We start from the raw sequence: 21,333 nt of genomic DNA, 5'->3' as shown, positions 1-21,333 counted from the left end.
GGTCACATTCACCTAACACATTATAAACAACAACAACAAAACCCTCCAGAAACATTAATCTTAAGATCTTTTGTTATTGGTCACACATGTTCAACTTTAATCAAATAATGAGATGTGGACTTTGTATTGAGAAATGGCCAAAGGCAAGGTCAATAAAAATAAAAACAAAGCTCCACTCTTAATCTGCATGCCTTCTCAAGTTGAAAATATTGGAAGTAGGGGATAAAGAATATGAGAATCTAGAACTTCAACTCTGAGCTATAAACCTAGTTACTATGGGGCAAATTGATTTCAGTAGATCCTAGAAATAGAATGAGTTTTTAGGGTTATAGATCTAGTTAGTATGTAGCCTTTGATAAGGCATCCCATGTCTCTTTCAATGAAGTGAAACATTCCTTATCTTTCTCGTTGTTAAAACAAAATTCGGAATTCAAAGTTAAATATCTGTTAAATTAGTGTTAACTAATTACACTTTTATCATTTATGTAATATCCCTGGGCCACATTCCCTTATCTCCATGTAACGTACATTTGTAGCTCTTGCTCCTTGGTGACATTGTCAGTGAATGTGGTATCAGGCTATTTGTATCTCCAACAACAAATTAGGCAAGACATCGAGTAATAATGAAAGTATATAGATTTACTAAAAGTGGGAGGAGCAGATGAATTAGAGCAGGCCTAGGCAAAGGGTTGACTCAAGAGCCTCAAGTTCATTGCAAGAGTTTGAGTTGAGGCAGAGGGAGGAGCTGTTCCCAAGAGCAGGGATCAAGTGAATCCTGACTCTGTTAATATACTTTGGAAGATCTGCACTAGCCAATCAAAGGTGTTTTTTTTGTTTGTTTGTTTGTTTTTGTTTTGTTTGTTTTTTTATTTCCTGACTTAGAGATCACTTCAAGGATAGATCCCCCTCCCTTACCTTGGTCCAGTACTGGTTTGAACAGACCTTGCTTATCTTCCCCTTTACCAGGAAGTGTCTCACCATGATTACCCACAGGAAAGAAGGTACTGGGTATTGCCCTACAAGAAGGGGTAGACACCTCTGCCCCAAGGTTAGTTGCCTTAGTTCACTGGATTGTCCCTGAACTCACCCTTTAGATAATTCTCACTTCTCCATTCTTTAGAGATTAATTAAATGATCAGACGAAGCCTACCAATATCATGGTCATATATATATATATATATATGACCCTATGAATCTAAATTGTAAATGGTAGATGCAAGGACAAATGACCCAAGTATGGATGGTCTGATGATCTGATGAGATATTTCAATAGCACTTGTGTCAGAGACTACTTTACCTTTGTTCTGGCCAAACCTAACTTTTAAGTTTTATCTTCAATTTCAAGGGTTTCAAAATTCTGTGCATTTTGAGTTCTTTTTTTAATGGGTGGGAATTATTTATTTATTTATTCATTCATTCTTTCATTCATTTGTTTACTTATTTATTTGCATCCAGGAAAGTGCCATGAAAGTAGAATACAGAGCCAGGTGTGGTGGTGACAGTCACAATTCCAGCACTTACAAAACTGAGACAGGATGGGGAGATGAGGCCAGTCTGGGCTACAGAGTGAGACCTTATCTTAAAAACTCAAACAAGTCAAATGAAGACAAAACAAAACATTGTACAAATGACTCATAAAACACTTCTCTAATACAGAGACAGTGATATCAATGATGGCTATAGTTATTGATAGCTTAGCATTTACTTGCTGTTATGAGATCGTATGGTGTACATGGTGTGTGTGTGTGTGTGTGTGTGTGTGTGTGTGTGTGTGTGTCTCCCCGTCCTGGAATTCATTTAATTTTTACAGTACTATTAACTGGGAACTACTGTCATTCTATCTTATAGATTGGAAAACAGGTTCTAAAAGTGTAGATCACTACCCAAAGGCTTACAGCTAATAGTCAAAGTAATGAAATTTAAATATAGTATTCTGTTATTTCAAAGCTTGTGTTTTGATTTGTTTTGAACTGCTTGGGCCACATCATATCTGGATAATGATAGCTAACAGATAATAGACTTTAAACAAGAACAAATCCATGGCTTTTTATTTTGACAGATATGAATTATCTGAAAAAGTACATTGGAAATGAATATTGGCCAGCCTGCCACATGTTTAATTAAGAAATAAAGTCTTGCAACAATGAAAAGGCACTTTATCATTGACATCTACAATGAAAATGCAAAATACATTTTTTTTCAAAGTGTAAACACAGCTTATTTATCATTTTTTGACAGCATTGTTCCCTTTCTGAAAGCCTGGTTAACCTCCTAAGATTGGTTATCAGTGATGCAATCACAGAAAGACGGCCCTTGTTTCATAAAACTAACAGTAAGGTTCATCAAGTAGCAGTATTTGAAGACACAGTCACAGACAGAGTTTAGCCCTGGAAACCTAGGCCCAGGCCACCTAAGTCAGGATGAAATAGATGTGACCAAAGCCCACATGCTTTAAGTCCTCCCAACTCACCTCCAGGACTCCATCAGAATCCGAGGAAAGGCTGACTTCGTGCTTGGACACCACGACAGCAAGGCTGCTTAAGGCCAACAGGGCATTACCTTTGACCACAGGGCTCTCCCTGTGTTAACAAAAGATTCCAAAAATGTCACAGAAGTCCAAGAGAGAAGGCATTATCATGGGAAAGCAGGCAAGGAGGCAAGACACAGCCACTGAAGCACACTAGTTAAAACAAGAAAGAATGTGGGTATGGGGTACTGGAGAGATGCTCAGTGCTTAGACTACTTGTTCTTGCAGGGGACCAGAGCGTAGTTCCCTGCATGACTCTTCATAACCGTCAATAACTCCAGCCCCAGGCATACACATGATATACATACATGCAGACGAGAATAATTAGCCAGGTGTGGCAATGCACACCTTTACTTCCAGCACTCAGGAAGCAGAGGCAGGCAGATCTCTGAGTTCAAGACCATCATGGTCTACATAGTGAGTTCCAGGATAGTCAGGGATACCTGGTGATCCATGTCTTGAAAATAAATAGACAAAATAAAATAAAAAGAAATAAACCCTTTAACAAATGTGGGTTTGTTTATCCCCAGATACCAATAATGTCTGTGCTGACACCAGGGCTGATTTTTAACTCTTCTCATTGTGGTCATTACAGCCCTTTACAACTTATAAATGCAAGCTCTTGTTTCTAAGTTCTATTTCTACACATCTTATTTCATTCTCTGACACGGCATTTCCCAAGCTATATTTTTCTATGTCATTTTTAGCCAAGTTGGATTTATTGATTTATTCCTCCAAATAGAATTAAACACTTAGCAAAGTGTAATGGTCTCTTCTGAAGCAGCAATGTGTTGGACCAGCTTCCCTTAAAACAGGTCACAAGTGTCCTTTACTTCCACATAACATGTGGCAGTCATGACTCCCTTTCTCCTTATCCTACTACATCAAAGCCAGAAGCCTTAAGGTCACTTTGTAATATGACTTGGTGATTTCAGATAAGATGGAAGGGGGGGTTGTTTTTAGACCATCTTGTTTGAGAGTTGTCCTGCTATATAATTCAAATGATAGTTTTCTAATATTAACAATAAAAATTCCTGTTTATTTTTTACTTCATAAATTTGGCATCATAAAAATTACCTCATTTTCAAAAAAAAATTACCTGATTTTCATATATACTTAGCATGTAAAAATGTACACTTAGTATTATTCCATACCTCCAGGGTAATCCTATGGAAAAATTCTCTGAATGAGACGATGAAGATCTGCTGTCTGCAGCAAAACTTTCCAATCTCAAGATGCTACTCCTGGCATGTGATTGCATCCCCATAATGTCCCACAGAGAATGTTCCCAGAGCCCTGGAATGGAGCCTGAGCCTGAGTTCCCCACATGCAGTATAGGGTTAGAGCAGACCCAGAAGATGAAAATGACTTTCACTCAAGCCTAGTGCCTACCTTCAGATCAGGCCACACACAGCTGTCAGCACATGGCTGAATAGGTGCTGGGAAAGGTTCCTGGGAAACATGTGTTCTAGTATGTTTGCCTCTACTTTATAGGAACCAAATCTTTTCATTTACCTAACCCTTTCTGCTTCTCACCCTCCCAGTTCAGCTAGCTCAGTGAAGCACTGCCCTGCAACTTGCTCATTTTGTTCAGTGTGGTCTGTGTTGAGTCCGTAAGATATCAACATTCATATTGAGGACTGGGATGAGAGAAATTGGAAGTACTCCTGGTGGTCTAAACAAATGGCTCCTCCTGGGGCTGTGGAAACATTAATTCCTAAGGATGCATTGTGGGAGATGGGGGAGAAAGAGGAGGAGGATGACTAAGGAAGAGGAAGGAGTCATTTAAAATTCTCAGTAATCTGAAGATTAAATCTTTAGTCTTCTCACCGCACAGAAAACCGTTTAAATGGCTACCCAAAATTGCATCTCAAATCTCATTAAGAGACATCTTACATAAGAGAATCTTTCTCACACTCATTACAAAGGATAATTTAGCCTATTTCTTTTTAAAGATTTATTTTGATTTTTAAATGTGTGTATAGATGTATGTCCATGGGAATGTATGATATGTGTGTGTTGATGCCATCATGCCATCAGAGACCAGAAGAAGAAATCGGATTCCCAAGGGCTGCTGTGACAGGAGTGAGCTGGCGTTGGGATTCAAACTTGGGTTCTCTGCTATAGCAGCCAGTGTTCTTAACCACTATGCAATCTCTCTAGCTCCTGCCTAAGCTATGAAACAGTACTCGAAATCATTTTCTTTCACTCACCTAGTCACACCCGAGTATGTACTGTGGAATAGTGAAGGAAAATATATTTAAGGCTACTGGTCATTAGGTCTTTGGATGTAGGGTGAGCTTTATGCAGACACTAATTTCCAGATAAAACAAAATTGCTCCAGTCTACACAAAGCATCCATGGTTCAAGTTCACAGTTGGAGAAGGTACCAGGATTGGCGAGCTTGCTTATCTCAAATCTGCTAAACACCTGGCACATCATCTTGTGGATTACAGTACACACTGCATACTTAGCCAAACATGTGCAAGGAAGAGTTGGCCAGTGACAATTATCCACAACTGGAGCAGCACAAACTCACTTCCTTGTTACTAGAATAACCATCCCCTACTAGTCAAACAGCTGTGACTAATTTGCATAATAACATGTCAGCATCAGTACAGTCTTTATCTAAGCAATACTACTGACATTTTAATTAAATTGTCCTTTGGAACAAACTGATGTCATTAACCTAATTAAAAAGCCCAAGGAAGGATGAGCTTCAGCGATGCTTTCTGAGGGACAAAGTATTGCATTACATATCAGCAAAGTGACCCAATCATTTGGGGATTTTTGTCTTGGAGTTCAAATCCATTTAATTAATAACAATGAAAACAAACTGCCATCATCTGTCTTATCCATGTTCTGGTTCTCTCTTAGTTACAGCCCTAATTCTCAAACATACTCTCTCAAATGAGCAAATCAGTAACTCTCTGACTATAGGTTACTTTCTGCATTTAGCTTATGAGTGAACAAAACAAGCCCTAGCCTCAGGCATCTGTGGCAGCCATGGTTCAAGCACCACAAGCTAAGCTGTCAGAGGGTAGGAGTGAGGTCTCTGCCCAGGAGAAGGAAGCCATTGGGAAATGCAGAGAGAAAAACGGTAGCCATTTTCTCCTGTTCTATCACTGTCATTCAGTCTCTGGACCTTAAACAATGTCCTAGTCACTTCCTGCCACAGCACTATCCTAGTTGTTTTATTAAGATGAAACAAACAAACAAAAAAATTACACTGACGTTTCTGACAAGAAAGGTAGTAACCCATAAGAATCTGAATTGTTTTATTGTGTATCCCTGAGAATGTGATCACACTGACCTTGGTAGCATCGTGCTGCTTCAAAAATTTATAGAAAAAACTCATGTTGAAGTAAGGTTTAAGAACAGGGGATAAAGGTGACTTCAGAGGCAAAATTATAGTTTGAGCATAAACATGCTTGTTTCTTCATCATCCAAGGTTTCTGTTCCAAATGTCATACTTCTAACAGGACATAACAAGAACACTACACAATAACACAAGCTATAAAAGGAAAGTGTCCAAAATTGCCCACCCTCAGCTGTGCAGCAGAGCATGTGCATTCCCTAAGGCATCCTTTCTGCACTGCATCTCCATTTTGCCCACAGGTATTTCCCCATTTCCCCCCAGCAGTGGGGATAGGAGACCATCAGTTCTCTTTTCCTTTCTTCTGTGTGTGTGTGTGTGTGTGTGTGTGTGTGTGTGTGTGTGTGTTGGGGGGGTGTCATGAAGGGTTGAGTACTGAGCATTGCTGAGACTGACTTTGCAATTATGTGGCTGTTCTAATCTCCCTAATGCCCAATCTTTTAAGCTACACACTGTCCCAGGGCATGACTAGGACACATGATATTGTACTTAAGCCCATAGGACATGGGCTTCTGTGCATACAAAATCCTAGGACAGGAGTGTGCCTATGCCATTTGGAAACTAAGAAGAAAGCAAGGCAACCAGACTCAGCAGCAGAAGGTGATGGTGGTAGGGAGATATGAATGCAGCCTTGTCTCTACTGCCAGGAACAATTAGTCAGCTTGTTAGCAGAGAGGCCTGAAGAGATGGCTCCAGCAAGTAAGTTCATTAAGGTGTAATTTCCTTAGTGAGCGTTGGCTTAAGGTAAATAAAAAGCTTCAGGGCAGAAACACTCAGGTAATTTTTGTTAAAAACCACCACTAGGCTATGACTGACATCACCGTTTACTGAGTCTTTGTATTAGCATTGTATATATAAAATTCATTTTTAAAATTTGTCATAGAGTTGATGATGTTTATCCAAGGCCAGATTAATTGCTAATTAGAATCCAATTTTTAGACACACTAAACCCCATAGCAACCAGGAAGTGTAAGAGGAGGCCCCATTTTATTTGCTGCATTGCAACTGAGATTTAATAATCTATTTGTAGACCCTATATAACTAACTCACATTCTTTAGAATTCAGTTTTCCTCCTTGAACTAAATTATAATCCTTTAAATTTAAGCCAAACCACATGGCATTTTGTTAGGTGTTCAGGATGAATGTCTCTCCATTTAAAAGCTATGTGTTTGTACCAATCCCTCTGCATGTAAAAAAGAGTCATGCAGTGAGAATTAATATACTTAACAGGAATAACAATGGTTTCATATAAAAATTATTTTATAGTTCTTAATATTATGAAACTCCTTAAGAGGGGAAAATGTATGTATCCGTCCAGGAATGAAAGGTTTATTAGCATTTTTTGGGTAGAAGACTAAATGACTTACTTTGCAGCTGTCTTGGTGATCTCATCAGTCAGCATGTCTCTGACCCTGCAATAAAGATGGAAAATACACAAAAGCTTATATGACACCAAGGACTATACCTACTATCTCATTCATCAATTTGTAAGAACGTCCGGGAGGCCAGTCGTGTGGCTCAGCAGGCAAAGCCCCCTGAGGACTAAAGTTTGATCACGGGGAAGCACATGGTGCAAGGAAAAAGACCAAATTCCCACCAATTTCCCCGACTTCCACTTGCATACTGTGGCAATGCATACCTATATACTCTGACACACAAATGAATAATGAATGTAAGAAATTAATTTTAAAACTCCCAGCAATGCCGCTGGGTCTCAAAAGCAAAAGTGTAGAGTTAGTTCTGGAAAAGGATGTCAATAAGGGCTTTATTTCAGAGCCAGTTTCATTTTCCTGTTTGTAGGATCACTTAGTGGATACAGGTAAGGTGAAACTGTAACCCAGAAGGACAGACAGGCAGTGCTGTGTCATGCCATCCTAGTGGAGCGGTGGGTGCACAGTTGCCCTTGGTTTTACTCTTCTATGGACTGGGTATTGCCTTCCCCTAAACCTATGATGAATACACCCAGTCTGATAATAATTGGAGGGCGAGCCTTCACAGATGGGCTTAGTGCTCTCACGGGAGCACACATGAGGAAGCTTGCTTCCTTTCTGTTTCCCCCATGTGAGGATACACAGGATGGGAGGACTTATTAGACATACTGGTTCCCAGATTCCAGAGCTGGAAAAAAATCTGTTGTTGAAGCCACCCAGTCTACAGTATTTCTGTTATGGCAGCTCCAAATCATACTGTTCTCTTCTTTTCCCATGAGAGCTCACTAAAATATCAATTTACTATATCCAAACTGTATGTACAGAAATCACTGTATGGATATATAAAATAAAACTTCAACTACCAAAGCCAAAAGAAGAAACTTATACCTATGGACTGGAAGGTAGGTATGCTTAGTATAAATATTTATAGACTACAACATGTTTTCCATCATAAGAGCTCTGAGGTACAGTAGAAAGCACTGTGTCAGATTTACATTTTTAAAAATTCTTTGAAGATTTATTTATGTTTATGAGTATGTGTGTGGAGGAGTTGATAGTGTGTGGATGTGTATGTGTACCACACATGTATGGGTGCCCAAAAGTGACTGTTAGCCACCTTATGTGAATGCTGGAAACCCAACTAGGGTCCTTCCCAAGAGCAGAGAGTGCTCTCTAACCATGGAGCCATTTCCATAGCCCCTTAAGGCTTTTTATGAATATAAAACTTTACAGTTACAACTTTTTGCATCTGACATATGATAAACTCTTAATGAGTCAGCATTCCTGAGAATAAGTCATCCTTACGAACCAAGCTTTTCACATACTTGCATGTGGCTCTTAAGGACCACAAGCATATTCCTAAAAGTAATTCAGTGATGAGTTTATCTACATATTGTCCACATTTTCTGCAATCTTTCATTGTTCAGTGTGTGAAAGTAACAAATGAGGGACTGTCTATTAACAGGCATGCATGGAGACATCAGAGTTCCTGCTGGCCATATTCTTCCTATTGCATCACCAGTTTCCTCTTCTTGTATCATTGTCCTTAACAAGTGAAGCTGTAGTAATATCTATGCTCTTAAGAGAAGAAAAGGCCCTCTGATTTCCACATGTACTACTACCATGCTTATGCAGCAAAACATTTTGAGAATAGAATTAACTGTGTCTGATTCAATATCATCTCCTTCCACTTCAAGTCTATCACTAGCCTGGCTTTTATTCCACAATTCCACCCAAACAGCTCCATTCACGGTCACAGAAGATGTTCAAAAGGCTAGCTGGAATGCCCAGTTCTCAATCTCCATCTTCAGCACTTGACACAATAACGGTCCCCTTCTTGGATCACTTCCTGTCCGTGGCTCTAGAGAAGCAACACCTTCTTGCTCCTCCTCTATTACGGAGTGCTAGTTTTCTGCCTCGTTAATTGTTCTCTCTATAAAATGCTGAAGTAGGGCTTCAGCCCTCTGAAATTCTTTCTTCACAAGTTTTTCATCCAGCATCATGATTTTAACTGTCACCAATATGCTAATGGTCCCCAAAATGATACTTATAATCTTCATGTCTTCTTTGAACTCTAGTGTCATCAACCTACTTGGTATCTCTAGTTTGAGTCCTCATTAGGAATCTCATACCTTTCAGATATAGAATCTGATAAAACTGTCTGTCTCAACTGCTATTTTTCTTGACTTACTAGAAGCTCCATTTTGTGAATTAGTATTTCACCCTTGTCCATCTTTCACAACTTCCATTTAAAGCAATAATTTAAACCTATGGAATTATAAACCTGGGAACCTGCCTTTAGAACAGTTTCAAAATTTACTTTTCATTCTTCTCTTGCTAGTACCTCAGCCCAAGACTCTATCATCTCTGCCTGAATTATTGCACTAGAGTCTTAGTCATTTTTCACAGAATTTTCCTTCCCCATAACATTTAGAGTACTCCTTCCAAACCAGGAAGCAGATGCCCAGATTAAAACTGACCAATGATACCCCTCTCACAGAGACTTCTTTATCTCCAGAACTCTATGTCACACCCCAGTCCCTTTCTTGTTCCCTCCATGTCACACTGGCTTCAGTTTCTAGACATATTCCTTAGCATTCACTATCCTGTTGCCGGAGTTTTTCCCTTGCCCCAGACTGACTCACTCCATCACTCCAGGTCTCATTTCAAAGCTGTATTATTAAAGAGTCACACCAGACCTATCCGTGGAAGAGAGTAACCCCTCAGCTCTTCCCACTCACCCCAGCCCACTCACTCTCTACTACCCCTGCCCTAATGTAAATCTATCCTATTACATCTGTTTGCTTGCTTATTATTTGTTCATATTCAATGGTTTATAAGGCTTCAAGACTAAGAAATACCAGTACTCTATGCTCAGAATAATGCTTGGCACACACGAGATAATAAATAAATTTGAAATAATAAAGAAATGTCTTTATTTGGATTGGGACTCAGTTCAAATAAAGTTACTGAAGAGTTCATTTCAAAATAGCCTATCAGTTATTTGTCAGTTGTATAGCAAAGTCCACAGGTCCACACTATGACACTATGCTAAAGAAACATCCAGGGCCATTTCTCCCTAATACTCACATTCATGGAGCCTGTGAGTTCCAGAGGCTTATGTCTATAAGTCCACATCTTTGAGCATACAGTAAAAATACTATTCCTGTCAAATTATCACTTCTAGAAGACATAAAAGCTAGATCTCAAAACAGCAAGTAGGGGGACTGGAGAGATGGCTCAGTTGCTAAGAGAACTGGATGCTCTTCCAGAAGACCTGGGTTCAATTCCTGGCACTCGCGTGGCAGATGGCTACCATTTATAACTTCAATTCTAGGAGATCTGATGCCCTATTCTGGCCTCTTGGGATACTATATGCACATGATACACAGATAGGCATGCAAGCAAAATACTGGTGTGTGTGTGTGTGTTTGTGTGTGTGTATGTGTGTGTGTGTGTATGTGTGTGTATAATATATAATAAACAAATAGAAAGTGAAACCCAAATTCCTAATGCTAAATCCATTGCCTTTTTAAAAAAAAATCTATAAAATGAAACAGAACAGAATCAAATGCCTAAAGATTTTATTTTCTACAACCAAGTAACTTTTGTCCAGAATAAAGCAACCTGTGGATATAAACAAAGCTATTTAGGTTCCTGGCACTTTGCTTAAATTTAGGTTGCAGTGCCAATTAATATGACAAACTATTCTTCTCAAAGTACACAACAATTTATGTTGCTCTTAATGTGTTAGCATTTATGTATTCCCAGGTACTACAGTAATATAGTAGGGAGCATCTGCTGGGGGAACTGAAGGTCTGAGATAGAAAGATTGTTACAATCATGAAGAGTCTTAGTGAAGAGTAGAAGAGAAGTTACCCTAGACTAAATATGAGGCAGAATAGCAATGAATTGAGTGGGGAAAATAGATTTTTTATTCAAAAGGACTAAAACAATCAGTTATAAGAAACAATGCTAAGGGAACCAAACCATTCCTACACCACATCAGGAAAATAATGTATAGACATATTCAGTTAGTCCTCTGTTGTGTCTGGACTGTACCTTGTGTAGACTCTTGTTGCTTTCCCTAAGCAATACAGCAGAAGGACCATCACAGAAATTACACTGTAGAAGTTACCAAAGCAATCTAGAAGTGATTTATATGTAGGAGGATGTGCACAGATTACATGTAAATACTATGCTGTGTGTATAAGACATGAGCTTCAGTAAGCTTTGCTCTCTGCAGAGGATATTGGTAGAAATTCTTCACAGATTCTTGAGGACTGTGAATGCCACCCCCAAGTATGTATTCATATTTCTGAAAGTGGTATTCCTTATCATATCTAGGGAGTAGGTGAAAACAAACCTATCCTGTGTTCTAAGTTCCCTGTGGCTCACATAGAAGGAAACTTGAAAGTCAGCATGGAAGAATTTAAGGCATTTGCTGTTCCCTTCATTGCTCATGTCCTATGACAACAGTGTGCAGCAGAAGGTCATCCCCTTACCAAAGCCAGGCTGTGCTTCGTTTATACTGCACCTCCTCGGGTCCTTCTTTGCCGTGCTGTAATTGCAGATCCAGCTCTGCTATCCTTCCCTGCAAAGCACACAAGAGGAATCAGCATGTAGGCCACAAGTGGTCTTGGTGGCATATTCGTATTAGACCTCGAAAGTAAGTGAAGCAAGTCCAAAGGAGGTTGTAGGCTTGGCATTTCAGTGCTTCATTTCAGGATACCTTTCAAAGTTGATCTGATTCTCCCAGTCCCATTTTAAAAGTCCACTATATGGCAATGGGCAGCAACTGATAATTTTAATTATGCAAAGATTGAGGTCCGAACATTACTGTCACAATAGAAATACAGAATGAATTGGATAAGAATATAATGCTTAAGGTATAGGTACTATGTAAGAAAAACAAAGGCAATCACCAGTGTTGCATTTGTATTTATTATATGAATTTATCAAAATATATACCAACCTCAGCCATGTAATAAAAATAGTTAAAATTGTTCCTTTAAGACCAACACTTTGAAATATTAAGCTTTTTAGTTTTTACTGTAATCAGATGTTCCCTCCTTTATTATCAATGACATTATTTAATGTAATTAAAATAGTAATTTACTGATGGCTTCTAACTAGGACAATACCTCAGATTTTATTAAGATTATAGAGTAATGTTTAGAAGGTTTTGGGGCTGGACAGCACTGATGGTTCTTCTATTGGACTCAGATGTGACTCCCAGCACCCACATAGCAGTTAATAAAAAATTTGCAACTCCAGTTCCAGGGGGATCTTGTACCTTTTTCTGGTCTATGGAAGTACTGCATGCAAGAAATATACACAATGTGTAGGCAAAACCCCAAACACATAAAATAATAAAAGGAAAACTTTAATGAAAAACAATGAAGTCAATTGATGGCTCAAATTCTCACCAGCAGTATTTATTCTGGTTATTTCACATCATCATAAATATTTGGAATTGTCAATAGACCTTCACCATTCTTGAGATGCCCACTATGGTTTTGTAATGGAAAAGTAACTACAGACAGGTTCCTAAGGTGTTTTCTTACAAGAAAGTATCGGAGATTATCAAACTAAAAGATACTGTTAATGTTTAACCTTTGTACTGACCTCCTAGAAAGGCAGGGAATGTAAAATAATTTTCATATTCCAACTCAGCTAGGTTTGCTTCTTAAACTATACCTTTATTCCATAAACACTTACATCCTGTAGTTTCTTTTTAAATAAAAAAAAATCCAACAAATGGGAAATGATGAAGTTCAAATTTACTTGGAAGTAAACAAAGCAGTTTCCTTCTTTAGAATCCTGTACAACCATCTTATTGTGAAGCAGGGAAGGGTTCTTGCTTTCTTTCTCAGAGCTTCTCTTCCTTCTTACCCTCTCTGTAACCCCCTCCCCCAACACTTGCACCCATACTCCATGTCAGGCTATGGCTCCAGATCTACTTCGTTTTCTAGTTCTTTGCCTCTTTGTAACAGAGAGACCCAGCAGCACTCAACCCGGTCTCTCCTGTGGTTAAGGTAGGAAATGATCACCTGAGCTGAAGTTGTTAGGTCATCTACAGGTTCCAATTAGTAATCCATGCATCCCTCTTAGTTTTAATCTGTGGTCTGTACAAAGAAGAGCCTGATGATGCAATAAACAATTATACCCAGTTTATTTTAAAAATAAGCAACAGAGGCCAGGTACATAGCTCAGTGACAGAGCACACTTAAAATATATATGGCCCTGGGTCCAATCTCCCACACCAAAAACATACATAAAGTAACAAAAATTAAAAAGAAAAATTTTCAACCAGTCAGAGGGTAACTTACTACAGATCTTAGTTCATAATCACAGATTTGTTTTCAAATTGATTAATAGACAGCTGGTCAACTAAGAGTGTATCCACAAACAACTAGTCTTTATAACTCCTGTGTGACATCATATGGTCTCAAAGAGTTTTTTGTTTTGTTTTGTTTTGTTTTTCACAAAGCCAGAGGCCTGAACTTCCTCCACATCCAAAAAGAGCAACAAAATAAAGGAAATAATAGAAAGCTCCTTGCCAAGCAGGCTGGTGTATAGCAATTAGAACCCTCCCTGACATGACAGCCTGGGAACAATCAGACTGTCTCTGCATTTTCTACCTGGATGGAAAGAAATCCACTTAAGGTCAAACACATGAACATACAATTCAAATATCAACTTCCTTTGAAAAACATATAGGTAAGTCAGGTAATGCCTAAGCAGAAGCTACTAGTAGTGTTCAGATTTTAAACTTATTATCCATATCCTTCCACTATCCATGTCCAGGAAGTAATTAATGTAGGACTTACACCTTTCAGCCTGTCTCCTAAGGCTGACCAAGAAAACAGCTACTCTAACTCATGAGCGTGATTCTACCAAACCTTCCCAGCACCTGACAGAAGTATCCATAGCTATTATAACAGAAGATGCCTCCAGGACACAAATTCTTGTAATGGACAAGGATCTCAACATTACTCAAGTTCAACTATGATGCTATAAGTTTTAAAGGTATGATTACAGTTAAATTCAACAGCTAAGCACATCAGTGAGTGCTTCTCCAGCAATGACAAACCTACAGCACACTGCAGGATTTTCAACTTTTAAGTTCACGTTTTCACTGACTGTCAATGTAAAAGTCTGTAAAGAGACCTTTCCCTAAGGCCTTTCCCAAGATTTGAGCAGAACCCTAAGATATAAAAATTAGGCTCTCTCCCTGCCATATTCCCCCCTGGAAAAAAAATGTCAACTTTGGGGTTGCTATAATTCCCCAAAAAGGGTCCCTTCCTTGATTCCTAATTGAGACACATACCCCTCCTCACTGTGTACATGACCTTTTTTGGGAACTTCATAACTTTAGGGAAGATATTCCTCAATCCAGAGATGCTTTCAAAATGCCTTTTGAAAGCAAACAAATGTACACACCACTACACCAGCAGAAGAGAATACTCGACCTTCATTAGGAAAAAGGAAAGACTTTTCCTAAATGGACTTGTCTTTCATTAGTTCAACACAAGAAGGATAGCTCAGCAGATAAAGACATTTGCCTCCCATCCTGACAACCTGAATTAAATCCCTGGAGCCATGTAGTGGAAGGAGAAAACATACTATTCTCACAAATTGTCCTCTAATTTCCACATATGTATCATGGCATGCCTATACGCACATACACACATGCATACATACATACATGCATACATACATGCATATATACTCACACATATTAAATTAAACAGTGTAATAAGGAAACAAAATGTTAGAACAACTTTATTCTTTAAAATTAGTGATGGTGTTAGGCAATCATATGAGGCTCTGGAATCAGAAGATTCCTAATTAAATTCTATTTCTCTCATGTACCAACTATTGGCTTTGAACAGTTTGCTTTGCTTTTCTAGCTAACCCTGCTTTTCCACTTATAATACCATTATACATGGGTTTATTAATATATACTTCATTGTGTTTCAGTGAAAATTAATTGAAATAGTATATGTTAAGTGTTAGCAACACACTAGTTATTCAATACACGGTAGCAGTTACAGAGAAAATAGAGGCTTTTATAAAGTCTGAATTATATCACAATCCTCTTCAATAGCCTCTCAGCTGGAGGTAGAGGCTCCTGAGCCCTCCCTCTGCATGCTGAGATTGATTTTGTGTAGACAACCCCAGCTGCTGTGAGTTCATGCTTGCATCTGTCCTCCAGTATCCAGAAGATGCCGTTTTACTCTGTTCCCTCCTAGTCTCTGACTCTTACAATCTAAACTTTGCACTTTCTCTTCCTTGAAGGTTGTGTGTGTAAGAGACAAATAGATGTCCCAAACTTTACATTTCTTATGAGCAAAAGGAACCACTTCATTTTTGATAGTGCTATTTTTCCCAAGTGCTTTTACAACTTTTCAGCAGGATCCTCTGGGCAGAAGAATCTCCACCTTCAGGAGGTCAGCTGTGCTGCTTGCAAAAGATCATCCCACTGGGTTTTTCAACACTGACATTCCTCCATAGGCAGAGAGGGTGGGGAAAGCCATGGGACCCAAACCTGAGTATTCAACTACTCCTTCTACCCAGTTGTGTGCAATTCTACCTTAATGGCATAGGATCTTGGGGTGTCAGAGAGAGGTTAATGGATATAGGCTAGAGAGGCCTAGGAGAAGTGGGCTCCATCTACACAACCATGAGGAAACCATCATTCATATTAGGGAAAGGTTTTCCAGGGAGGCTGCTTTGGGCTCACCCCCATTCCTGTCAATAAGCCACACCCATACTTTGTAAACAAGCCCAACACATCCATTGGTTTCCCAGGGGGACCTTAGTGCAGTTGAACCTTGGGTTTTCACTGAGACCTTAGAAGCAGAGGGTGGTAGAAGCTGGGTAGTCAACCCCAGAGAGAAAATTCTTGAAACAGTAAATAGACACTGTTATAAAATCAGTAATGTGGATGAAATGCTCCCCCACAAAGCACACCCCATGTGTCCTTACCTGTAAAATGGCATGATAAGCTCGAGTCATATACGCAAGCCAGGCCTGTGGAAGAAAGAGTGCGTGGTGCCATTCTGACAGCTGGACGTGGACCTGTGGGAAAGGTGGACAGAAGCATGCTAGACCATACAGAACACAGAACAAAATGAAAACCATACCAGATCTTCTTTCCTTTTATTTCAGAGGTTTGTTCTCTAAAACAAACCAAGTTAGTTCAGGGTTGGAACCACAAATAATATCTTTTCAATATTCCCAGTTGAACAGAATTTGGAATCTTGTAAAGACAAAATAAAGTAAGCCTGGAATTTTCTAAATTAAAGCAAATGAAACCCTTCAATAATAACAAGTTAAGATGTATTTGTAATACAAATCCTTCTCTGAAAACCAAGGGGAAAGGCTATAAAACCTCTTGCCAAAGACAGGGAGTGGGGTACTATGTAACAAACCCCCTAGTAATGTTAAATAAAAATAAATATTACTCATAGCCTGGATTTCAAATATGACCACTTCTGAAGTAATAAACATAAACTGCCAACAGAAGCCACATTGTGTAGACACCATGGTAGAAAGAGCATGCACATGCACACTGTACACATTGTGTACACTGCTGGGCAGCCGCCCATTCATTGGTGTGGGTATACAAGAGAAAAACGACACATGTCAACAGTGAGATCTACACATTAACAGTGAGACTCAGCAGAGCCAAGACGAAGCATCTGGCTTGCATAGTCGTTTCTGTTTCTACCTATTGGTACACAGCATTGCAACACGTTTTCCCAGAGTCTGTGCCTTCATGCATCCCTAAACTTAACAACCAGCACTTTCATCCATGTCCCTAAACATTCATCCACCTCCCTGTAGATGAGAGAGAGAGAGAGAAGTTTGTATATAATTATGACAGAGTTACAGTAACTCCTGCTTCAGAACAGTTCCCAGTATTTTGAGAATGTTTTCAAGTGCCTTCCCTTAGGAGAGATAATAAAGCTGAATAGAGCCAGTTGTCGTGGCCTCTGGGTATGCTTCATTTTCATCATAGTGAGAGCCTACTATGAAGATCATGTGGATGACAAAGACTATCAAGTACTACACAAGAACCATTCTTTCTGGCGGGAGAGCCAGGAATGGGCATAAACAGACTGCAAGGAGGGATTGTGAAGACTCCATAGGACATGGAACAGGAGAGAAAAATGGGATTAATTATGACCTTTGTCTATCACTTCTGGTGCCACTGCTGTTTTTTCAAACATTAGATATTTAAGCAGCATGAGATGGATGCTGAGACCAAGAAATTGTAAAGACTTTTTTTCTGACTGAGTGGGATGGTAAGAGCCTTGTCAGTGTGTTCATCAGCAGAAGGAAGGTGCCCTCCAGCCCGCTTGTTCTTCGACTATCCAGAAAGCAAACAATAGCCTAGGCCACATATCCAGCTGGGAAAGAGGTTCTCAGTTTCCATCCCTGTTCTGTTTCCAAATGCTTTATCTTTTTTTCCTGTGAAATATGTTCTCTGGTCACAAAACATAGTATTATTAGCTCCTATTTTGATATCCAGAATTAAAAAAAAATTCAAATAATGAAACCTGGATTTTTTTTACCTCTTACTTAAATACAAAATTTCAGAATGCAGAATTTTTCAAATCCTCCTGCTGTGTAGCTGTGGGTATCACTGTGCTACTAAGAACTCAGTCAGCTTCAGCACATTGAAAAAAAAGAACATCGAATCCTTTGGAAAGACAATAGTTTTAATTCCTACTTAATACCGAGTTTGAAAAGGGAACAAATTCCAGGAAAATTAAAGGAACAAATGGAATGTTAAGCTGTGAGAAAGAAAACCACTCGTGACAGGAAACCCCTATGAAGGAGATCATCAGCAGAAGGTCCAACTAACCCTGTGGCTCTGACCACACTGAGAGTATCAGATGCAGAGAATTAGAGAACACTCTGTCCTAGATTTCTACCTGATGCCTCATGTGTTTTGGAACTATACCTCAATCTTAGAATGCCCTGGATTAGCTGGGTAGACATCTTTAAAAGTGACCTCTTGAGTTTTCCCTCAGTAAAGACACTTAGGGAAACAGTGTGCTAAAAGCCAGCCCAAAAGACTTCCATAACCATCATTAGGAAGCCATTTCAATTCAACACATAGTTATTGATATTGCCTATTTTTGAGGTTAAAGTTGCTAGCCTGAAAAATAAATTCAATCAATATTTGTGAACTACGAAAATTATGTCTAATTTGCTATACCCATATGAAGTCTTCAGAAAACCTAGTCAATGAAATAGTAAATAATCATGAAGTTGTAAACCTAATTACATAGCAGCTAATATAGAAGGGTCAACAACCATTGTGCAAGTCAGTTTTAATAAATATGAGAAATTTAATTTTTCCTATAACCAACCACACATACTCTTACAGTGACAGCTCTGTGAGGGACTGCTTGGACACACAGGTATCTGTCTTCAGAAAGAGTAAGAGGAAAGTCTCCACACATATGATGTGGTATGATGAAACATCATTTATGCACCTCAAAAGGAAGCCAGACGAACATGCTAAGGGAAGATGCATACTAAGGAAATAAGGGAGAAGGTTGGAGCATGTTCCAAGGTTAATAGATTGCTCACAGAAAATCTCACTGTTGAGTGAAATTTTGCCTAGAGTGGTTCACCTATTGAAAAAATATGATGGTTTCTGAGAATACTAAACAAAGCAATATCATATGAGTTCCACTTCTAGATAGAATCCACAATAATTTCAAACAAGAATTTGTAATTCTTGTTTGTTCACAATAGCAATTGTGTATGTTCACAATAGCAATTAATCAATCAATAAATAAATAAATAAGAAAATAACCTAAATATCCATCCATGGATCAATAAGACATTATATATGTGTAAAAGGTCCAATATTAGCCAATAGCCAAATAAAGTCCTAATGCATGCTGAAATGCTAAAATGTGGATAAACCCTGAAAACACACCAAAAGGAGACAGACACAAAAGATCACATCACAGGATTCCACCTATGTGCAATAACGAGAACGTCCAAACCCATCCCATGAGGAAAGCAAGCAGATTAGTGGTTGTGTGTGTGTGTGTGTGTGTGTGTGTGTGTGTGAGAGAGAGAGAGAGAGAGAGAGAGAGAGAGAGAGAAGACAGGGGAAGTGAGAAGAGCCTGTTTAATGGGAACATGGTTCATTTAGAAGTGATTAAAATATTCTCAAGCAATAGAAAGGGAAGAGTTGGATAACACTGATGTCTGTTAGAGGCAGCGGATTTTAAACTTTAGCATGGTTAATGCATGCTTTGGGTGTCATCTCAATCTAAAGCAAATTAACAATACAAGGGACCAGACCCTCTCCCCAGCCCCCTGCTTTGTCAGCCATGACAGGCTTCAGAAAAGACTCAGCAAGTCATAGACCCCTGACTTGACAACCCTACCTTGCCCCACCTTCTAGTCACTAGGAAGCTAGATATCCTCCATGTGGCAAGAAACCAATCATAAGTTAGCTGGTAGGCTCTGGATGTGCTCTCTGGATAACAGAGAGCCACCCTAAAGGGCCTCTAGGCATAGCAACCTTGCTGCAGCTACAGTTGACCAATCAACACAGGACAGGTTGTCCCAGCCCAGAAGTGCACCAATCCTGAGACTGTTGCTATCTAACTAGGGGACCCCCAGACACTGCTCTTGCTCTACTCTAATATATCCCCTGCCCCACTGCTGCTTGAGGTCCCCTGCCTGCCTCACCTGCTGTGTCTGATGGACTGATGGATGGGGGAACCAAGTTAACAGGTAAAATTAAAGACTCTTCGCTTTTGCATCAGATAGGGTCTCTTGGTGATTTTAGGATCAGAGGTTGGGAACAATACAACAAAACCAGAAAACACTGAAGGCCATATGCAGGCACAGGGCTACTGCTGAGAACAGATGGACAAAGCTCAGAGCAGGAAAGCCTTGCAGAGTTTTCTACAGCCATCCAGGTAAGAGAAAACAGAAATTCTGGAAGAACAATGCCTCTGATGCCATAGGGTAATAGCTTCCAAACACAGGTATGCCATTTTTCACCCCACTTCCAATACCATGTTAAATATTTGAATCAGAAAATCAAGACGATGACTTGTCTAGACACAGTGAAGAAACTGGCTGGGACTTGGAGGAGTCAGCTCTTGGTCAGTGTAGTTGGTCCCTAGGGCATTTTAAGCTCTAATTCTAATTACATGGAGATAGAAATAAGAACAATGGTTAAGAAATGGTGAAGGTGAAGGATTTGACTATGAAGAGTTAGAGGCATTTTTAGGATGCTAATTCTCATCTTGACTGATACTGCTTCAGAAACATGTATACCTGCCAAAATGCATAGAGTATATGCTAACAGTATATGCTAATCTATATCAAGTTGAAGTTCAATAAAATATTGTTTGCATCTCATAAATATAAACAAATTAATAGCCACAATTTTTATATTTTAGTGTATCAGTTAAATTTTTTAATTAAAAAAGTAGTTAGAAATCCACTCTTTATAGAACATGTTTTCATTCTTTCACCTTCAACTACCACTTACACTCAAAATCCACTCTTATTTATCTTTCCTGTCTCTGTCAATACTATCTATCAATATCCCTGTTATCAAGGTTTAAAAGTTCAGAATTAGTTAGCTTGGAGGTATTCCTTAACTCAATGACCAAGCCAATGTCTGAAATGAAAGTTTGGCATACCCCTACTTCCTTCCTCCCTGGCCTAGTGCTATTTCTCCCCAGGTGATAATACCACCTAAATGATCTTCAGTGCCCTTAATGTTTTCCTCTGCTAACCCATCACTCACAGATGGTGCTGCCTCTGCCACAGTAACTCAGAACTTCTTTGCAAAATCTTTAATGGTTAATAATGAATACCATGTAAGCATTTTATACTACTTAACATCTTCTCAGCATCATGCCACTAAAGAGATAGTTGTGCTGCTCAAGAACTTCAATCAATTTCTCCATAATTCTTATACCCATGTATCATTTAA

The 21,333-nt window shown here is 39.1% G+C and overlaps 1 protein-coding gene across 3 annotated transcripts in view; it reads right to left on the bottom strand.

Moving 5' to 3' along the window:
- Positions 1-21,333, bottom strand: part of Focad (focadhesin) — a 289,725-nt gene that overhangs the window by 53,935 nt on the left and 214,457 nt on the right. For all 3 annotated transcript variants that reach the window (XM_051188149.1, XM_051188150.1, XM_051188151.1), the window contains 4 exons: positions 16,329-16,421; positions 11,840-11,928; positions 7,272-7,316; positions 2,471-2,579 (listed from right to left, as the gene is read on the bottom strand). In XM_051188149.1, coding sequence (XP_051044106.1) covers positions 2,471-2,579; positions 7,272-7,316; positions 11,840-11,928; positions 16,329-16,421 — 336 coding nt within the window. The remainder of the gene's footprint in view (positions 1-2,470; positions 2,580-7,271; positions 7,317-11,839; positions 11,929-16,328; positions 16,422-21,333) is intronic.

Source organism: Phodopus roborovskii, unplaced genomic scaffold, assembly GCF_943737965.1.
Source record: "Phodopus roborovskii unplaced genomic scaffold, PHOROB, whole genome shotgun sequence".
Lineage (NCBI taxonomy): Eukaryota > Metazoa > Chordata > Mammalia > Rodentia > Cricetidae > Phodopus > Phodopus roborovskii.
This window is presented reverse-complemented; position numbering and strand designations above follow the sequence as displayed.